This window comes from Lagenorhynchus albirostris, chromosome 10 (assembly GCF_949774975.1).
Source record: "Lagenorhynchus albirostris chromosome 10, mLagAlb1.1, whole genome shotgun sequence".
NCBI lineage: Eukaryota > Metazoa > Chordata > Mammalia > Artiodactyla > Delphinidae > Lagenorhynchus > Lagenorhynchus albirostris.
The window spans coordinates 72,869,778-72,889,533 of NC_083104.1; the positions used below are offsets into that span (position 1 = coordinate 72,869,778).

The window sequence follows — 19,756 nt, forward strand, 5'->3', positions numbered from 1 at the left end:
CCCCTCACCCACCCTGCAGAGCCCCACTGCTCTCAGTTCTTCTAATTCACCAAAAGCCTTCCCCTGAAAGCTCTCCCCTAAACCCCTACTCAGGCCTCCCCTGACCACCCAAAGTATGGCCCTACACCCACTCCACTGCTCTCCCTCCCACAATTCTTTGCCTTCCATCGCGACTTGCAATTACATATTTATTTGGATGTTTATGATTTTAATGGCTGCCTCACTAGACTAGGTCTCCAAGGGGCCAGAAACGGTTTTATTCCCACATATTCTATCCCAGCATAGGCCTGACCTAACAGGTGCCTCAAACATATGTGGAATGAGAGAAAACAACATACGAAGCCACGCTCCCTCGTGGCACCCTCCACAGGCTAGCCCTTCTCTCCAGGGTCTTCCAGGGCCGTGGTGAGGCCTCCCACTTGCATCTTCTCACTCCTCTTTCTCTTCCTCCATCCAACTGCATTTCCACAGAAAGGGCAAGGGACTGTGCTGGACAGAGAGGCCTGAGGACCATTAGGCTCCCTACCCTCCCTACAAGGCCCTACCTTGCTCAAGTGACAATTTCCTTCTCTCTGCCTCCACCACAAGGTCACAGGGCAGGCCTGTCTCAAAATCCCCAATGCACACAAACAGGCACACGCACAAAACAACTCGGGGCGGGAGTGGGGCGGGGGGTGTGTGTTTAAGTCTCTGCTGTTTTAGTGTCATGTTCTTGAAACTTCCCCATCCCCAAAGGCTCAGTTCAGGGCCTTCTGTGTGAAGTCTTTAAACAACAGTGTTTCAAAGTCCTCCTCAGCAGTGAGATGGAACCCTTTAGGGCCCTGCTCACTCACAGTTCAGTGTCTCTCCTCACTCAGGAGAGTCCATGTTGCCTACCGGCTGGCAGCTTCAAGCTGACCCCACGTGGGTAGAGGCAAGAGCCCCGCCATCTTCAACAGAGGTAAACAGGCTTCGCCCAGGTTGCCTGGGGCTTTGGGGGTCCTTCCATCCACCTGGAAGCTCTTCCTTCCAGACTGGCTCTCTTATTTGCGGTCCCTCCTCTCAGCTCGGGACTGTGCTGGCCCCAGGCTCTGGCCTCAGCAGTCCCCAGGGCACATGGCCTGGGCCCAGACTGTAGCAGCTGTGGCCCCAGCTTTCAGATGGGAAGGGGAGGAGCGTCCGGGGCCCTAGAGCCTGTCCCGGCTTCAGTCAGCACACAGCAGTGGCTTCCCGGAGATCTTCAGGTCATCAAAGGGCAAAAGGGCAAAGGGCTGAGGAAGAGGATGGAGAGAAGCAAGATCAGGGCCTGTGGACAAAGGCAGTGGTGGGGGAAGGGGGCTGGGAGACCTATTGGGCCCTTTCCTCCCCACCAAGTGTCGTTGAAGGACATCAGGGAACAAATCTTCCTACTAACCCCCAAAACAGTGGTCCCCCAGGGCTTCTAGGGCCTGTTTTTGTTTTGGGAGGAGGGTGTTGGGAAAGGGTACTCACAAAACATTTTGAATATTTTTTTAAATCAAACATTTAAAAATGGGAAAGATTCTACAGAAAACCTAGGTTTCATCTGTCTTAAAAAATTCCAAGACCTGGGAATATTGGGCCCACATTCCTCCTCTACAAGTATCTGCTGAAGTTGAGTAGAGTGACCTTCAGACAAAAGACTGTCTGGTCTCCCGCAGGCCCCACCACCTGGCTCTCTTACACCCAGCCTGCTTCTCTGATGCGCTTTAGCTGCACGGCTCCTGTAGGAGTCCAAGTTTGGGCCCCTGGTCCTGACCAATTAAGAACACAGACTGCGAGAGGGGCAGAGGCTTGCCCAAGGTCCCACAGCTGGTGAGCGGCAGAGCCGTGATTTACACCCTGGGCTCCTAACTCCTTGACCCTTTCAGCTATTACAGCGCCTGTCTCCACAAGGGAGGTCCTGGACAGCAGAGCTGAGTGTCTGCCTCTTACATCCTCAGCCAGGTCCTGGGGAGTCTCGTCCTCCACGTTTCTCAGCAGGGAGTCGGCACCTGCCTCGCACAGGGTGGATGAGATGCTTCTGAGGCCCCGGCCCGCGGCGAGGTGCAGGGGTGTGCACCCGTTGAGCATGCGGGCGTCCACCCGGGCCCCAGCCTGGAGAAGGAACTGCACCAGACCCCGCTCGTGGGTCTCCACGGCCAGATGCAGCGCTGTCTTCCCGCTCGTGCCCTCCTGGCGGGGAAGAAGGGTGTCAGCCAAGGCCCTCAAGAGAAAGCATCCCGGGCCTGGGCCCTGGGCTGGGCAGCACCTTGATTGGCTGCCTCACCTGTGCGTTGATGTCAGCTCCGTTCTGCAGCAGCAGTTCCATAAGTGGCCAGTTCCTCTGCAGGGTGGCGATGTGGAGACAGGCCAGACCTGGGATGGGGTGAGGGTGGGGGCTGCATCCACCAGCTAGCTCTCTCTCCCTTTCTTCAGGGGCCTCCCTTACCCCTCAGTCCCAAGGGACCCCCTGCCCACTCAGTGCCTCTGATCACAGGACTGTTAAAACACAAACCCAAAAACCCCCTCAAAAGTCTGGGGGGAAAGGAACTCAAAGTTTCCACCTTTTCAGTGTCATGTTATTGAAACTTTCACGCTTCAGGGGTCAGGTTGCTGAGTGACACCCCCACACACACACCGTCCCCCAACACACACACCCTCCCCCATGCACACACACTCCCCCAACACACACACCCTCCCCCATGCACACACACTCCCCCAACACACACCCCCTCCCCATGCACACACTCCCTCAACACATACTCCCTTCCCCCATACACACACACACTCTCCCCCAACACACACCCCCTCTCCCATGCACACACCCTCCCCAACACACACACCCTCCCCCATGCACACACACTCCCCCAACGCATACTCCCCCCCATACACACACACCCTCCCCCATACACCCTCCCCAACACACCCCCCTGCCCCCCTACACCCCCATACACACACTTCCCTCCCCCCACACACACACACTCACTCACTCACTCACTTTTCCTAAAACTCTACCTGCCTTCAGGCCGCATCCAAAAGCCACCTTCTTGAGAGCTCTCTGGATCCTTAGGCCCCCAGCCCCTCCCCAGGGGCCACCTCCTCCCATGAGCTCCCCTAGCCTTTTTGCTAGCTCATTTCTGGCCTGGGCCCCTCTCTGCTTAGAGAAGTAGATTCAGATTCACACCCCTCACCTCTTTCAAATCTCTGCTCAAATGTCCGGGCTCCACGAGGGTTTCCCTGACCACCCTGTTTAAAAATCACATCACCCCCCGCCACTCCAGTCCCCTCACTCGGCTCTACAGTCTCCACAGCAGTGACTGCCCGTTAACCTCCTAGAGGACTCACTTCTTATGTTTATTGTTTGCCTCAGACATTCTCTGTTTTTCTCACAGATGCAAGCCTGGCTCCTACAAGTGTCTGGCACATAGAAAGCCCTCAGTACATTTTTGTTGAATAAATTAATGAGTTCACCTAATCTCTATTAAACTGAATATCTTGAGGGAAAAGTTTAGCTCTCTGCTTAGCATACAGTAAGTTCTCAATAAATTCGAAATAGAACCCATTCATTCTTTCTTTAAGCAAAGGTATTCTGAGTACCTATGTGCTTAGAACTGGAGATGCATCATCAATGGACAAGCTGTGACCCTCCCTTCCCCAAGAGTGGGGTCCCTGTCTCCTGTCCCCTCCTCATCTCATGGGCCCTGAGGCTGCCCGCACCTTGCCAGTTTTGCAGCTGGAGGTCCAGGGAGTGAGGCGGTCCTCTGCCTAGCTCTGGCTGCCCTTCCAGCAGGCAGCGGGCACAGGCCAGGTGCTGGCGCTGGCAGGCCACATGCAGGGCCGTGTCGCCGTGTCGGTCCTGTAGCACCCGGCTGGCCCCCTTCAGCACCAGGGCCCGAACTGCACCTGGCTGGTCCAGATGTACGGCCAGATGGAGTGCTGTCTGCAGGCACAGAGAGAGGGTCACAGGGCCACTGCAGCATGCTCCCACTTCCAGGAACATGCTAGCGTGGGCACAGAAATTGCCAGAGGCCAGCACCTTCTTTGAGGACTGCTTATAAAGGCTATGGTCCTGGTCTTCCTTCTGTTACCCCCCACCAAGTTCTTGGGACCCCAATTCTGGAGGCAAGGTGAGGCGAGTGGCCCCCTGCTCTCCTTTTAGGTCGCTTAAGCCCCTGGAGAAAGGATGGAGTGGGGGGCAGTGTCTAGTATCTCACCTTCTGGGGAGACCTCTGTTACCTTAGGTGATGGGGAGAGGTTGGGGGGAGGAGACAGAGGCACCAGGCAGTCTCCACCTGGCAAACTCCTTGAATGCTCTATGAAGAGTCACCTCTCATATTAAGCCTTCCCTGGCTGCTTCCCACAGACGTTGGTTCCCACAGCAGCTCGCACGCATCTCCATCACAACTCTTGTCACATGCTGTGTAATGAGGTATTGACACGAGTCCCCTAGCCCAGGCTTGAGCACCTTGTGGGCAGAGGCTGTTTCTTACTCCTCTCTGCATCCTCAGCTTCTAGCCCAGCGTCTGGCATATGATTTCCTGAGAGAGCAGCCTAAGGATGCTGTGCTGCTGCTGGGGATGGCTGCTGGGACAGACACAGGTATCTGGGCTCAGCCCACTCTTTCCACCCACCTGGTAAAGGTTGTTCTGAATGTCCAGGACCTCCTGAGGCAGCAAAGCCAGGCAATAGAGCAGCACAGCCGGGGCCTCATGAATCACCGCCAGGTGGATCAGCCTGGGAGGAAGAGCCAAGGTTTGGGGTCAGGGCCCAGGCCACAGAGAGTGGGCTGGGGTCCTGGGGTTAGAAGGAACACATCAATGTCTAAGCTGCCACCCATACGGGAGGTGCGGGAAGTGAGAGTTTGGGCCAGGAAGTGAGGGTTGGTGCGGGAAGCCAGGATCCTGGGGGTGGGAGCTCCAAGTTCCCATCTCTGGCCTTCAGGAGGGCCTTGGCTGAGGGAGAGTGCGGGCAGGGTGCTGACGGGACAAGGTCCTTCCTGTCCAGCCTGCCCACACCCCGCTCCCCTCTGGCTCCAGGGCCCTGCCGGGCAGCTGCAGGCTCAAAGCCAAACTGAAAGCTGCTGGGGTGGTGCAGAGGGGGTTTCCAGGGCTGGGCTCCCCATCTCTGCCCGCCTCATTGGGGAGGACAGAGAGGGCAGGGGTGGGATCACTCCCCTCCCCCCTCAGAAACACATTCCAAGAGACAGAAGCTCTTGGCAGAGGAGCAGGAAGCAGGGCAGAACCCTATCCTGCTGCCCTCCACGGGGCGGCCAGAGGGCCACTCTTCAGACGGCGGGGCGTGGGAGGGGCCTGACCTAGGGCCCCCGCTCCCGTGCGCGCCTCCGAGGGGAGGTCTGGCAGTGCAGAAAATGTGTGCTTGGTGGGGGATAAAGAGCCGTAACCTGGGGGGCGGGGGGTGGCTAGGAGGGGAAGTTCCAGCCTTGGGGTTTCCCCACATCAGGTGGGGAAAATGAAAGCCGGAGCTGGAGGGTCTAGGCCAGGGACAGCTGCCTCGGGGCATTCGACAGGCGGGTAGCTCAGCTGAAAGGCCCGTCTGGGCTGGGGAGGGGGCTGCTCGGGTGGGAGGGGCGCTGGCTCTGGTGGCAGGCGAGGCCTAGGAGAGAGTGACGGAGGGAGGGAGGAACCGCGATGGAAATCCCCTCGGCCAGGGCCTGCTCTCTGGTCACATTCCTGCAGCCACCTCCCTCTCTCCCTCAGTCTCCCCTCCTCCCACTTCCTCTTCCCATTTCCATATGTCCCACAGCCCAGACACCTCTGGAGGGAAGAAGGTGCCCCCTCCTCTCAGGGAACCCCCAGGGGAGTCTTGACACCTCTCCCCCCAACCTCCCTTGGGTCTAGACACCACATCTGTCTCTACTAGAGATGGTCAAGGCAGGGGCTGGGAGGTTAACAAAGGAGGGCGGGCTCAGAAACCGCCACTCCCTGGGTCAAAGGTCAGCCATAGGTATTCTGCACGGAGCTCGCACAATCTTGGTTGTGGGCCTGAGGGCTGGTGCTGGACACAGAGTACAAAAAGGCCTAGGGTCACCCACTGGGTCAAGAGACTATCTTTCTCAAAGGCCACCCAGGACCCTTGCATCTCCAAAAAAGCAGGTCAAGACAGATATCTCCTGCCTCCTCAGCCCCGTTCATTCCAGCATCCCAGATCTGGGACCCCAGCTCCCCTCCACTCTGTTTCTCACCCCCCCAAATCCCAGCCACCCCCTCTCCTGTCGGTGTTTTCTTCTCCCCGAGGGGCAAATCCTCAACTGGCCAGTCCCTGCCACATAACTGTCTCTTACTTCAACTGCCCCCCAGCCCAGTCTCCACCAAGCTCCACCTGGGCCTGGGGAGGAAGGATGAAGTAAAGGGGTCACACAGGACAGTGAGGGGGACTTGTGGGGCTCAGGAGGTGGAGAGTGTCGGTAAGGCTGACTCTAGCCCTCACTTCCCCTTTCTCAGCAGAGGAGGAAGTTAGCTGGGGCAGCCAGCCGCCTGTCTGTCTGCTGGGGCAAGAGTGCCCCAGCCTGGCTCACCTCCTCCTCCTTAGGGCCAGCCTCAGCAATGCACCCTGGCAGCACCCCCAACCCCAGCTTCCTGGGCCCACTGGCAGCCTGTAACTGGCCCCTCTTGTTCCTTGAGACAGGGCATTCTGCGGTCAGAGGCCGGGAATCCCAGATATTGAGCAAACAAGGACGCCCTGTCCCCCAGTAAGGAAAAAACAAAACAAAACAAAACTGGGCTGGTCAGGGGAATTTTCTCTTCCTAGGGATGGGTTACTGATAGATTTCCAAGATGCTAGCTGTGTTTCCAGGTGCCTGGTAAGGGCCCTGCCAAAAGGTGGGGCATGCAGATGATGCCAGGTCCTCCGGACTGGTCCTGGCTACAGCTCCAAAGTGGGTTGAGAGTTAAGTTTGAAAGAGAGAGTGGGTACGGCCCCTTCCAGGGCTGGTGCCTTGAGGGATTCTCACATAGGGGGTTGCGGCTCCTGGGGGAGACCCCGAGTTAGCATTGGGAGGGAGGAAGGGATCCTATCTTAGCCTAGCCCCCATACTCACGTGTCTCCGTCCTCGGAGATGTAAGTGAGTGCTTCCAGCTGCTGAGGGCTCAGCGCCCCCGCGGCGGGAAGCCGCGAGTCTGGGGCTGGGTCCTCGGTCTTGGGGTCCCCCAACAAGGACAGGGGCTCAGTGAGCGATGAGGAGCCATAGGTAGAGTCAGCCCGCTCCCCATCTGTATCTTCCTTCTCCTCTGGCTCCTTGGCGGTTCCCGGAGGATGAGTCCAGGGCTGGGGGCCCCCTCCGTCTGAGGGCCCAGAGGCTGGGGCCGGGGTGGGCTCGGGCAGAGAGCGCAGAGAGCGCAGAGACTCGATGCCCGAGTCATACTGGCTCTCATCAGTCTCGTCCGGCCCCTTCCGCGCCTCAGACATCCCCGCGGCGCCGGCCCGCCGGGGCCCGGTCCGAGCAGAATCCGACTCCGCGCCGCCTTTCCGGGTTGCAGGTCCGCCTTGCAGAGCGGGTGCTGGGCCCGGAGTGGCCTTTTTCCCGGGCTGCGGGGGCCCGAGGGGTCGGCGAGAAGCGTGGAGAGGCTTGGAACGCTGGCGGGGTCCTCGGCATCCGCTACTCCGGGCAGCCGGGTAGCCCAGTCTGAGACGCTCGCTCGCCCCGCCCTCAGGCCCCGCCCCCGGCAGGCGCCGCGCTTCCGGACCGAGGCCCCGCCCTTCGGAATCCCCCTTACCCCGCCCTCTGCGTTGGCTCCGAGTCAGGGGTTCCCCGGTCCTGACTCACTCGTGCGTTAATTCACCCATTCATTCATTCATTCATTTATCCAACCATCCATTCATTCTTTCCCCCTTCCTTCTTCATTCCATTTGTTAATTCCATGCATTCTTTCTTTCCTTCACTTCCTGTTTCTTCATTCATTTTTCTCATTCATTCATTTATTCTTTTTTTTTTAAATGCTTCCTAGGATCTTTTTTTAAATTAATTATTTATTTATTTAGGCTGCACCGCGTCTTAGTGGCGGCGCGCGGGATCTTCGTTGTGGCACTCGGGGTCTTTAGTTGCAGCATGCGGACTCTTAGTTGGGGCATGCCGACTCTATGCGGGCTTCTTAGTTGAGGCATGCATGCGGGATCTAGTTCCCCAACCAGGGATCGAACTGGGCCCCCTGCATTAGGAGCACATAGTCTTACCCATTGGACCACCAGGTAAGACCCCATTAGTTTGTTTTTAAAGGAATATTTATTAATCATCTGCACAAGCTGGGCATCCTCTGGGGAGGGCACGTGGGAGGTGGGACGGGGAAGCGCTGCTACCTGTCTCCTGACCATTGCTCTCAATTTCTCTTGCTTTTCCAGGAGACAAAGGGGACACCCATGTCTTTAAAGGAGAACTTCTCCCTTTGGGTCCTGGATAGAGAGTCTCCTGTGTCAACTTCCCAGATCACATAGAATCGGACATGACGATGTGCTTTTTTTAAAAAAAAAATTTATTTATTTTTGGCTGCGTTGTGTCTTGTGCTGCACGCAGGCTTTTTAGTTGCGGCGAGCAGGGGTTACTCTTCGTTGCGGTGCGGTGCGCAGGCCTCTCATTGCGGTGGCTTCTCTTGTGGAGCACTAGGCTCTAAGTGCGCGGGCTCAGTAGCTGTGGCCCACGGGCTTAGTTGCACCGGGGCATGTGGGATCTTCCCCGACCAGGGCTCAAACCCGTGTCCCCTGCATTGGCAGGCGGATTCTTAACCACTGCACCACCAGGAAAGCCCAGGATGTGCTTTTTGAAAGTGATTTTTTTCAGGAAAACTGTTGTCTAAAAAAGCAGAGGGGTCATTCCTCACAGGGATGAAACAGTGGCCTCGGGTGGTGACATCGGGTTAGGGAAGTTTAGTTCCTTATTGTGGGACCAGGATGGGGAGGCCCGAGATATGCTGGGCAGCACTCTGCTGAGGTTCCCTCGGCAGCCCCAGCCCCAGCACATCTTTCCTCCTTCCCCATCCCTACTTTCCCTGGGGCTAAGGAGGATGTAGGCAAACCCCACTCACGTGGTGATCACTGCCCCATGATTTATCCCCTACCCCAAGTTCCAGCAATGCACTGAGAAGGTCATCCCCAAGAAAACATCTCCCTTTTCCATCTCTGGCATTGGGGGAAGGAAGCTGGGGTGTGCACGGGCAGCTGCTAAGCAGCTTCCCTACCACCATCCCCGTGAAACCTCATTTTATTCATTCACTTGAAAAACATGTATGGAGATTCTCCTAAATGCCTGACATCGTTCTCTCTGCTGGAAGCAAAACCGAGTATCACAGTAACAGTAATAACCAACAACACCCCTCCCCAACAAAAAAATTTTCCCATGGTTCCAGCCTTCAAAAAGCCCCCTCAAAGTTACAACACAGAGTGATTGGGCTAAGATAGGAGTGAAAACAGGGTGCTAGAGAGGCACAGCATGGGGCCAACTACCCAGTGGGGTGAGAGGAAGGGGAGGTTCCATTTGAACTGGAGATGGCAAGGGAAGCGGGCTGGGAGAAGTACCTAGTCTCTGTTTGGGGAGGGCGTGAGTGGATGGAGAAGGGAGGGGGAAGGGCAGAAGGGAGGAGATGACCCACTGCTCTCCATCCCCACCGACGACCAGAGTGGGGAGGATGTGTTGAGCATGAGGCAGTGAGGAGCCGTGAGGGGAAAGCCCAAGGAAATTGAGGCATCTCCTTCCCTTGGAGTCAGTGTGACTTCAGATGTTCTCAACTTCCTCCCCTGACCTGTTCCTCTCCCAACCTCAAAGGCTGGAGCAAAAAGTACAACCCTAACCACTTGGGTTCAAAATCACCTCCATTTTAAAGTTGCAAGCTGAGTCCCAGAGAGGTGAGTTGGCTTGCCCAAGGTCAAACAATCTGAAAGTGTAGAGCTGCGTTTTCCTGTTCCTAATCCAAAACTTTAAAAATGTTTTCAGTGAAACTTTCTTTCCTTTTTGAAGGTCTAAGGGGTTGGGGACATCTGAGCTCTCTGCAAGGACACAGGAACTCAGGAGTGTGCAGGGACCGCCTCTCTCATACGTACAGAGGCTGATTTTAAGGAAAAACATACCCCAATCCAGTCCAGTGTCTGGCTCTAAACCGTAACAGGTGTTTGGCAGCCCCTTTTCTGGCCACATGAGGTCAGCATTGAGTCACTGACTACTTCCAGAATGTAGCCCGTACTAGGACAGGAAGCCCTTGTGGGGAAAATTTAGGAATGGGAACAGGGACCATGGCAGTGTCATCTGGAAAGATGACCTGGGGACTCTGACTCAGGTCACAGCATGGTCAGGGTCCTGACTTCACTCCCTCAGCTCCAATCTTCAAGGCTGGGCCCCTCCAGTCCTCTTCTCTGTTTTCTGGTTCCCTCTGTGGTGCTCTCACTTCCCATCTATGCCCACTCCAGCCAGCCTCATCTTCAGGAAACAGGCCCAGTTGCCAAGGTGACCAGCCGGTTAGCTGGCTCCTTCCACAGCCCCCCTCCTTTCACCCCTCTTTTCTCGGGGCTTCCAAGGAGGGGGCATGTGTGTGTATGGAGAAAGGGGAGGTGGTCTTTTATCTCTTGGGAGCTCTGGGGTTGGCCAAAAGAACTTGGGCTACCTCTCTTCCAAAGCCCCCTGAAATGGAGTCAGGAAGGCAGTGGGGCTGGGGGACAGGAGGAAGATTAGAACAACTAAATGGTGAATGTGAAGATCCCATCTGGGTTAGGAAACGCCAGGGTTAGGACCTCTGCTCTCCATCTGCAGTAAGCACTGAACTAGGTGGAGTGAACTGATACCAGAAGAAGGGTTGGAGTTAGCTGTAGGCAGGACTTCCCAAAAATCATGGGTAGGAGAGAGACACTGGAATGAGCCATCAAGTGAGATTCTTCCTCTGCCATGGGGATGAAGGAGAACCATGCCTTTTGGGAACACACCCTCCCTCTGTTTTGGCAGGGAGGATGGACTCACTGAGCTGGGGAGGATCATGTAGGCTGGATAGTTCTGAAGTGACAGTCAGGCTGAGCCCCCTTCACCTTCCCTGGAAAGGGAAGAGTAGGAAAATGGAGGCAGGACCAGGAGTGGGAGGTGGGTGTGTGGGTGGAGGCAGAGGCTGTTCTGTCCCAGAGGAGAGGCAGGACCATCAGTGGCCTTTTCCTCTATTCCCAAAGATCAGATATCCAGGCTTTGCCTCAAGCTGACTTCTGACCCCCAAAGATCCCTATGGAAAGGTCTGGATTCTAGGACCACTCTGAGTACTAGCAAGTGACCTTGAATAAGTCACTAACCCTCCTTCTGCCTTGGTTTCTTGTGGGTAAATGGGGAAAGTCACTATATGTCAAAGACTTTAATGTAACACATGACACACAACAGGATTCCGCAGTGACTGTGCACACATAGATTGATCAAGTGTAGCCTTTATCCTATTCTATCATAATGATTGGTTTCCATGTCCTCCTTCCCCATTAGACTTTGTGCTCCTTGAGGACAGGAAATTGTATGTTTGCATTTCTGTACAGGGCACACAGTAGGTATTTAATACCTTTTTTTTTAAGTTAAATGTGATTTTTTAAAAATATATATTTATTTTATTTATTAATTGAGGCTGCGCCGGGTCTTCATCAGGACATACGGGATCTTTAGTTGAGGCATGTGGATTCTTAGTTGTGGCATGCATGCGGGATCTAGTTCCCAAACTAGGGATCGAACCCAGACCCCCTGCATTGGGAGCATGGAGTCTTACCCACTGGACCACTGGGGAAGTCCCTTAAGACCTGTTTATTGAATGGATGCATTCAGGAATGAATGAATGGCAGTTTCCTTTCTGCCCCTAAGCGGGACAGGGAAAAACACTGTGGGTGGATGGCATGAAGGGACAGGCGACCTGCAGTCACTCAGCCTGGCCTGTGGCCTGTGACTTTGCCTCCTACACCCACAGAAGAAAGTCAGAGCCTTAGAGATTGTCCAGTCAACTTTCTCACTGCCCAGATGAGGAAACTAAGGCTCAGAGAGGGGAAGGCACTCGCCCAAGGTCACACAGCTAATGAGAGAGCCAGGATTAAGAATCTGTACTCAGGTTTCCTGATCTCCAGCCTAGGGCTATGTACACACTTCATTGCTTCTCTGGGGCTGTTGTCCTAGGGTAGGAAGATGATTCAGTGAAGGCTGGTTTCAAAGTCCCCTCTTCTGCCCTCTGTTAGTCCCTTCTCACATCTAGCTCTAATCCTTTCCTTTTCACCCTATCCCATCCTTGTTCAGATGGGTCTGGCCTCTGAAGTCTGGCTCCTGCCTTAACCCTTTACCATCCAACTGGGAATAAGGCTGTTCCCTAGGGTTCCAAGACTCAATTTCCTTTCCCCACTCTCAGCCCCGGGAACTTGCGGGAACCAAAGATGGGGAGGGATGTTGGTTGAACCGCTGGCGCCCCCTCCACAAACAGACCGAGAGGAGTTTCGGCTTAGATCTTCCTGGGATGGGGATGGTGCGTGTGCGTGTGGTGAGCAGGGCTGGGAGTGGGGAAGGGGTGCGCGGAGCCCCTGTTGCTTTTCCCCTTTGGGGTGGCCATTAGGTAGGCTTGGGGAAGGCGGAGTTTGGGGGGCCGGGGGCGGGGCTCTTGCGCTGGGAGGAAGGGGGGGGCGCGCTGGCTCCAGCTCGGCTCAGACAAAAGGCGGCGGCGGGAGCGGGCGGGAGGCGGAGCGGCGCCGCGAGGGCCTCAAGGTGACACCCACCCCCGGCCCCGGCCCCCCCCCGGCCCGGCCCCCCAGCCCGCCTCCCCATCCCCATCCCCGAGCCCCTTACCCGTGGTGCCCTTTCCCGGCCCCCTCCCCCCGGCAGGGGGTGGGGAGCAGCGAGGGCCCCGCCCCCTCCCGCCCCTTCCCCAGAGCCGGCGCAGGATGCCCCCGGCCCCCGGCAGCCCCCCGGGAGGCCCTGAGCTCGACGCGCCCCCTCTACGCCATGTCCCCCCCTGGCTCGGCCGCGGGCGAGAGCGGCGGCGGCGGCGGCGGCGGCGGCGGTGGTGGCCCCGGGGTCCCGGAGGAGCCCACGGCGGCGGCAGCGGACGAGGGCCCCGCCCGAGAGGAGGTGAGAGCCGGCGGCGCCCCTTCCCCCGGCGCGGCCGCAGCCTGACCCCCATCCCCCGCCGCGCGCGGCCCCCGCCGGTTCCGCCGCAGCGCGGCCGGCGCCCCGCACCCCGAGCCGGCCGCCGCAGCCGCAGTCCCGCCTCGCTGCCCCCACCCGGCGGCCGGAGCTGTCCGCGGTGGCAGGGAAGGGGCCGCGCCGGGGGCGGGGCTCGGGGGTCCCGGGCAGGGGGAGGGGCCTAGGGGCGGAGCCTCGCGGATCCCGGGCTGGTGGGGGTGGGGATGGTGTCCGGGATCCCATTTCGCGGAGGGGATGCTATCTCGAAGGCCAGGCAGGGTGACTTGTAGGGGCTGCGGAGGCAGGAGAGTACCTGCCAGTTCCACGGGGGAAATGGTAGTGTTAACGTGAGTTGGGGCCCTAAAAAGGTCAAATGTGTGCAGAGGCGATCTCCCCCCTGGAGTCACTGGGAGTGTGTGCGTGGGGGATGTGCGCCTCTCTCTCCCCATATCCATGCAGGCCCCCCTCCAGGGGGCCCTGAGCCCAGGAATCCTTCCCAGTTTTGGTAACCAGCACATCCCTTGTTGGGGGTCCTACTCTTCAGTCCTCTGAATCTGGAGACAAAAGAAATGGAGGAGAGTACCAGGGGCTCCTCCATCTCCCATGCACACTCGTGCACACATTGCACACGGCACTGGGGCAGAAGCACACAGGCAGGACCCGCAGGCAGAGCCCCTTCCACACGCCCTCTCACTGGGACAAGTGCACACTCAGGCACACCAAGGGGCACATATGCTCCCCTCGCAGGACAAGGCTCTCTGAAAGGCACACGTCCCCTAATCTTGTTTGCATGTGCTGAGTACTGTTTCCCAGCGCACCTACCTATCTGTACTTCCAGATCTTTCCTCGGATTTCACACCGGGTCCAGGGCCTGCTGTCTGTTACTGTGCCCTTCCTCTCCACCTTTCTCTCCCTTCCCTTGGCTAGCCTCCAGGTCCGGCCTGGGGAATTGAAAGAAAAAGTCAGGATCTCAGCAGGAGGGTGTGTGGAGGGTTCCTAAAGCTAGACAGTGGGGGGAGGCGAGGGAAAGCCCAGGCTGCCACCAGAAATCCGACTCAGTACTCATCATTGAGCGGCTGTGGGTGCCAGCACCCAGGATGCAAAGGGAATGAGGCCCTGCCCTCAGGAGCACCCAGTCTAGTGGAGGAGCCACACACGTAAATAACTCACCGGGACAACTGTGGGCCAGAGCGTGATCAGTGCTTTAATAGACCCCCGCACCAAAAATCGTTTTCTCTTGACAAATGGCTGGGCTGCAAACATCTCCCTCCCTGCCCCCCCCACCCCTGTCCCACATCCCCTCTCCCCAGCCACATGCCTCTGCCCTTCTGGATATATCCTCCTGGACCACTTGCTGCTCAGGGACACAAACCCCCCTGCCTTTTATCTTAGAACAGGGGTAGATGTTAGGGAGACTCACAGGGGACCTGGGGTCCAGAGTATGGGGAAGGAGACAGGGCTTGGGGTTTCCTGGGAGGTATGAGGCTAATTGTCTGTGAGGGACCGGGAGGTGGATGGGTCAGAGGAATTGGCTCCTCCTAGGTTCTGGAAGAAGGGAGGGCCCCACCTGTGAAGTGGGAAGGTGATGTCAGTGGGCCCCTCTCCCCTTTCCTGGAATACCTGGAAGGGGTCCAGGCTGGGGACCTGCCTTCTCTGATGCCTATCTGTCCTCCCTGTCTTCCCTATGCACACCTTCTCCTGTTTCATTGCCATCTCTGTGTCTGTCTTCGGACTCTGTTTCTCTGGGTGCCATCCTATCCATCTGTGTCTTCTCTGCCACCTGGGCCTTCTCCCTCCATCTCTGGCTCTGATCCCTCTGCCTCTGCACTTCTCTGTACTGGTATTCCGTCCCTCTTTCCTGTCCTCATGGCTCACTCTGGGTTACTTCTGTGTTAATCTCTGGTCCTGGCCTCCCATCTTGGTCTGACTCTCTCTGCACATTCCTGTCTGTCTCTGCCTGTCATCGCCGGTGTCGGCCTCTGGCCCGCCATCCATCTCTGTGCTGGGCCTTGCCACTCCGTCTCACTCCGCACTCATCTTGGCCCCTTTGCCTGCCCTTCTGAGCAGCAGCGTCCCATCCAGCCCTCTTTCACCAAGTCCCTCTGCCGTGAGTCCCACTGGAAGTGCCTGCTCCTCTCGCTGCTCATGTACGGCTGCCTGGGGGCCGTGGCCTGGTGCCACGTCACCACGGTGACCCGCCTCACCTTCAGCAGCGCCTACCAGGGCAACAGCCTCATGTACCACGACAGCCCCTGCTCCAACGGCTATGTCTACATCCCCCTGGCTTTCCTGCTCATGCTGTACGCTGTCTACCTGGTGGAGTGCTGGCATTGCCAAGCCCGCCACGAGCTGCAGCACCGCGTGGATGTGAGCAGCGTGCGGGAGCGCGTGGGCCGCATGCAGCAGGCCACGCCATGTATCTGGTGGAAGGCCATCAGCTACCACTATGTCCGCCGCACCCGCCAGGTCACCCGATACCGCAATGGAGATGCCTACACCACCACCCAGGTGAGGAACTGGAGGGGAGCAGAGGCCAGTCCAGGTGGGAGGGGGTGCTGGGACCCTGCTCGACTGTCCTGAGGGGGAGGAGCACAGGCAGCAGTGAGTTCTTGTGGGCACTGCAACAGGAGGACAATAACACCCACCGTAATTATAACGGCAAACACTTACTAGCAGCCAGGGTCTGCTCTAACTACTTTACAAATGTCAAATCATTTATTTAACCCTCATGATAACCCTATGAGGTAGGTAACTATTACCCCCATTTTACAGATGAGGAAACTGAGGCTTGGAGAGGTTCAGTAACTTACCTAAGGTCAAACAGCTAGTGTGTGGTGGAGCTGGGATTTGAACCCTGGCAGTTTGGCTCCAGGGTCTGTATGGTTTAGTGCTTAATGGTTGGAGGTGTTTCACATGCACAGCCTCACAGGCTGATTAGTGAGGCGCCTGCTACCAAGTCCTCTTTCACAGTTAAAGAGACCTGAGCTCAGTGACTTGCCCAAGTTCTGCAGCTTCTAAGTGGTAGTGCTAGACGCAAACTCAGGACTGTGGATCCCAAGTGTGAGGCTCCCAGAGGTGGGGGTCAGCTGGCAAAAAGGTGGAGGTAGGCCTGGGAGGCATGGAGGGGGTGTCAAGCAGCACTCCGTATACCTGCTGGGATTAGGCATATTAGAGCCCTGGTGGAAGAGGAGATTTTCCCAGATAAGGGGGACCTCTCCACTGTCTCAGGATTGGGCTGGGTAAACAAAGCTTGGGCCCTGTGAGGATCAGGAGGGAGGCCGGGTACTAGCTAAAGGTGGCAGCAGGGAGACCAGAGACAAAGGGGGTCCACAGGGACCTCCTCTGGGGGGCCCATTTGGAAACACTTGTAAAAGGGAAGACGGGTAGGCTGTTTGGGGTGATGAGGGGGCAGCGTGGGACAAAAGATGCAGTGGCAAAAGGATCAGGCAAGCCGGAGGGACAATGCAGGGCCTGGGACTGACCCCTAGACGGAGCAGGACTTAGTTAAAGTGAGAAGGCACATAAGTAGGGATGAGTTCCTAGCCCCGCCCTCATCTCTAACTCACTGAGGAAGCTGAGGGCCTCAATGTCTCTATAAACCCGGTAAGATCTTACCTGGCCCCAACCGGGAGCTAAACCAGGACAGGCTGAGGATTTGATCAAGAGCAGTGATGGGGCGGAGGAGGGTAAGCGGAGAGAAGCGACTCCTGCCGCCTTCCCCGGCGCCACAGGTCTACCATGAGCGCGTCAACACGCACGTGGCCGAGGCCGAGTTCGACTACGAGCGCTGTGGCGTCCGCGACGTGTCCAAGGCGCTGGTGGGGCTGGAGGGCGCGCCTGCCACGCGCCTGCGCTTCACCAAGTGCTTCAGTTTCGCCAGCGTGGAGGCCGAGAACGCGTACCTGTGCCAGCGCGCGCGCTTCTTCGCCGAGAACGAGGGCTTGGACGACTACATGGAGGCGCGCGAGGGCATGCACCTCAAGAACGTGGACTTCCGCGAATTCATGGTGGCCTTCCCCGACCCGGCCAGGCCACCCTGGTACGCCTGCTCGTCGGCCTTCTGGGCTGCGGCGCTGCTCACGCTGTCATGGCCGCTGCGCGTGCTGGCCGAGTACCGCACGGCCTATGCGCACTACCACGTGGAGAAGCTTTTCGGCCTGGAGGGCCCGAGCTCGGCCAGCGGCAGCGCGGGCGGCGGCCTCAGCCCCAGCGACGAGCTGTTGCCCCCGCTCACGCACCGCCTGCCGCGGGTCAACACGGTGGACAGCACGGAGCTCGAGTGGCACATCCGCTCCAACCAGCAGCTGGTGCCCAGCTACTCGGAGGCGGTGCTCATGGACCTGGCGGGGCTGGGCGCGCGCTGTGCTGGGGGCGCGGCGGGCGGCTACGCGCCCACGTGCCGCTACGGTGGGGTGGGTGGCCCAGGCGCAGCGGGCCTGGCCCCGTACAGGCGCAGCTGCGAGCACTGCCAGCGCGCCGTCAGCAGCTCGTCCATCTTCTCGCGCAGCGCTCTTAGCATCTGCGCCAGCCCTCGGGCCGGACCGGGGCCTGGCGGCGGGGCGGGCTGCGGGGGCAGCCGCTTCTCCCTAGGCCGCCTCTACGGCTCCCGGCGCAGCTGCCTGTGGCGCAGCCGGAGCGGGAGCGTCAACGAGGCGAGCTGCCCCACCGAGCAGACGCGGCTGTCCAGCCAGGCCAGCATGGGGGACGACGAGGACGACGAAGACGAGGAGGAGGGCGGGCCGCCGCCGCCCTACCACGACGCCCTCTACTTCCCCGTGCTCATCGTGCACCGGCAAGAGGGATGTCTGGGCCACGGCCACCGGCCGTTGCACCGCCACGGCTCCTGCGTAGAGACCTCACTGTGACCCCGGGGCCCTGGACCGGCCCAACGGCCTCCTCACTGCCCCTCGCCGGATGGTGCTCCCTGCGTGTAGCAGGGGGAGTCGAGAATGTGGCCGAGGCTGTGCTGTGCACGGTGCGGGTGGGGTGGGGGGAGGCGAGGGGGCAAGGGACAGACCCCGAAGGGGCCGATTCGAGCACCCCCCCACACCCGCCTTTCCTGAACATAGACAGCTGTGGGGAGGGGAGGGAATCCCGCCCCGGCAGAGTTGTCTCTTCCAGCCCCGCCCCTGAGTTCCTAGGGGGACACCTCCACTTCCCACACGCATACTCGCACACTCGGAATTTCCAGTCCCGCCTTTCAACGGATCTAATGACTGTTACGTGGAGACTGCCGTGGCACCCGCGTTGGGCCTCGCCTCAAGGGAGAGGCCCTCGCTTTGCAGCTGGGGAGGTTTACAGGCCAGGGGAAGGGCAATTGGGGCTTTCCTTCCTCCGCAGCCTGGCCCCGCTGGGGCCTCTCTCTACCGAGGGGGCAGTGGTTTGGAGAAGAGCAGGGCTGGCTTCCATCCAAGCTAATGAATTCAGTGGGTCTGAGGCCTGGGCAGGTGTCAGCCGCGATACTCCATCTCAAAGCCATGGAAATGTTGATCTCTTCTTGGCGCTGGCCCGGGGTTTCCTCTCTGCCGCTCCCTCTGCTGTTGTTTATCTCACTGGGCCCTGGGAGGCTGGGTCCTGGAGGGGACTGTACTCACCACGCAGATTTCACACCTCTCCCTCCCCTCCTGCTCCCTGGCTCTGAAGAGCTGTTGCCAGGGGTGAGGGGCAAGGCAAACTGTGGAGGGCAGTGCACCTCAGTCCTTTAAACTGTAGCCTTGTCACCTGGGTTCTGGGAGGGCACTCCCTTCAGAGAGGGTGGGAGACCACCCAGGCAGCATTCCTTCCAGCTGACCAAGGTGAATGAATGACTAAGTGGGGAGAGCAGGAGATAGGCCTGGGTGACAAGGGGGAACTCAGGAAGCTAGTGGGAGTCACAGAGGAGAGGGTCGTGAAAAGACCCCCCAAAGGTCGGGGTGTCTGTGGGGGACGGCCCTTGCCTCCCCCGAACTTGTGGGGAAGAGTGGAGAGCGGTCGTGTGCAAGCAGAGCCTCTGCAGGGCTGAGGACCTTGTCACGCACCCCAGCTGGAGAAAGACTCATTTCCAGTGGCAGGGTCAGAGGCAGGAATTCTCTAAATCTGCCCGACCCCTCTGTCCTCCCCTAGCCCATGAGCTGAAGCCCTGCTGTGTGTCCCAGGGTCTTCAAAGGGGCAAACTGCCACGGCCACAGGGCGCTGGCCCTGTGCGCTGTTCCCCCACTACTCCTACCCTGATGTGCTTCCGTGTGCATGTCTGTGTGCAAAGCCCCTGCCCTCCCAAATCCCCTGGCTAATGTTTTCCCAGCTGACAGTGCCCAGGGAAGGGGCTCACATTTCCAGCTGGAGAGGAAAACCCTCAGGCCTCCAACATGGCTCACCCCTGATGCTCCTCATGTCACCTGAGCCATCAGAGCTGCCCCTTTCCCTCCTCCAGCCTCTCCCCTCTTCCTCCAGCCTAGCCAGGCCTGTACCCCCCAAGGGTATGGCCTCCACCTATGCAACATCTCCTCTGGCTCCCCTAAGCTCCTTTCCTGGGGGACTGGGGACCACAGATTGTGGGGACACCACGGCCTGTGGCCCATCAGGGTTGAGCCTAACTTTCAGGTGGAGATGGCTGAGTGGGAAGAGAGAGGAGGCCGGAGAAGAGGAGGCTTGGGGAGGAGGGGAACAGCTGCCCACTAGGTT

The 19,756-nt window shown here is 58.4% G+C and overlaps 2 protein-coding genes across 3 annotated transcripts; one reads left to right on the forward strand and one right to left on the reverse strand.

The window, feature by feature from the left end:
- Nucleotides 1-242: 242 nt before the first annotated feature.
- NFKBIE (NFKB inhibitor epsilon) lies at nucleotides 243-7,606 on the reverse strand. Of its 2 annotated transcripts, XM_060163009.1 has the most exons (6): nucleotides 7,037-7,606; nucleotides 4,611-4,713; nucleotides 3,697-3,919; nucleotides 2,267-2,355; nucleotides 1,933-2,172; nucleotides 243-1,250 (listed from the first exon to the last, which is right to left on the reverse strand). In XM_060163009.1, the coding sequence occupies exons 1-6, from the start codon at nucleotides 7,402-7,404 to the stop codon at nucleotides 1,185-1,187; spliced, it is 1,089 nt and encodes a 362-aa protein (XP_060018992.1). In that variant the 5' UTR covers nucleotides 7,405-7,606; the 3' UTR covers nucleotides 243-1,184. The 2 variants fall into 2 exon arrangements, with proteins under 2 accessions (XP_060018992.1, XP_060018993.1); XM_060163010.1 differs by lacking the exon at nucleotides 2,267-2,355.
- Nucleotides 7,607-12,916: 5,310 nt separating this feature from the next.
- Nucleotides 12,917-17,961, forward strand: TMEM151B (transmembrane protein 151B). The gene is made up of 3 exons (XM_060164206.1): nucleotides 12,917-13,042; nucleotides 15,164-15,604; nucleotides 16,828-17,961. Exons 1-3 carry the CDS (start codon nucleotides 12,917-12,919, stop codon nucleotides 17,959-17,961), a joined length of 1,701 nt encoding a protein of 566 aa, XP_060020189.1.
- The last annotated feature ends 1,795 nt before the right edge of the window (nucleotides 17,962-19,756 follow it).

What these genes read in the sequence shown, in the direction of transcription:
- TMEM151B (XM_060164206.1), top strand. Translation starts at nt 12,917, where the DNA reads ATGTCCCCCCCTGGCTCGGCCGCGGGCGAGAGCGGCGGCGGCGGCGGC. An exon ending in AGGGCCCCGCCCGAGAGGAG is followed by an intron (nt 13,043 to 15,163) that starts GTGAGAGCCGGC and finishes CCTTCTGAGCAG; the next exon opens with CAGCGTCCCATCCAGCCCTC. An exon ending in ATGCCTACACCACCACCCAG is followed by an intron (nt 15,605 to 16,827) that starts GTGAGGAACTGG and finishes CCGGCGCCACAG; the next exon opens with GTCTACCATGAGCGCGTCAA.
- NFKBIE (XM_060163009.1), bottom strand. Translation starts at nt 7,404, where the DNA reads ATGTCTGAGGCGCGGAAGGGGCCGGACGAGACTGATGAGAGCCAGTAT. An exon ending in TTCAGAACAACCTTTACCAG is followed by an intron (nt 3,920 to 4,610) that starts GTGGGTGGAAAG and finishes CTGTGCCTGCAG; the next exon opens with ACAGCACTCCATCTGGCCGT. An exon ending in CCCAGGACCTGGCTGAGGAT is followed by an intron (nt 1,251 to 1,932) that starts GTAAGAGGCAGA and finishes CCTCTTCCTCAG; the next exon opens with CCCTTTGCCCTTTTGCCCTT.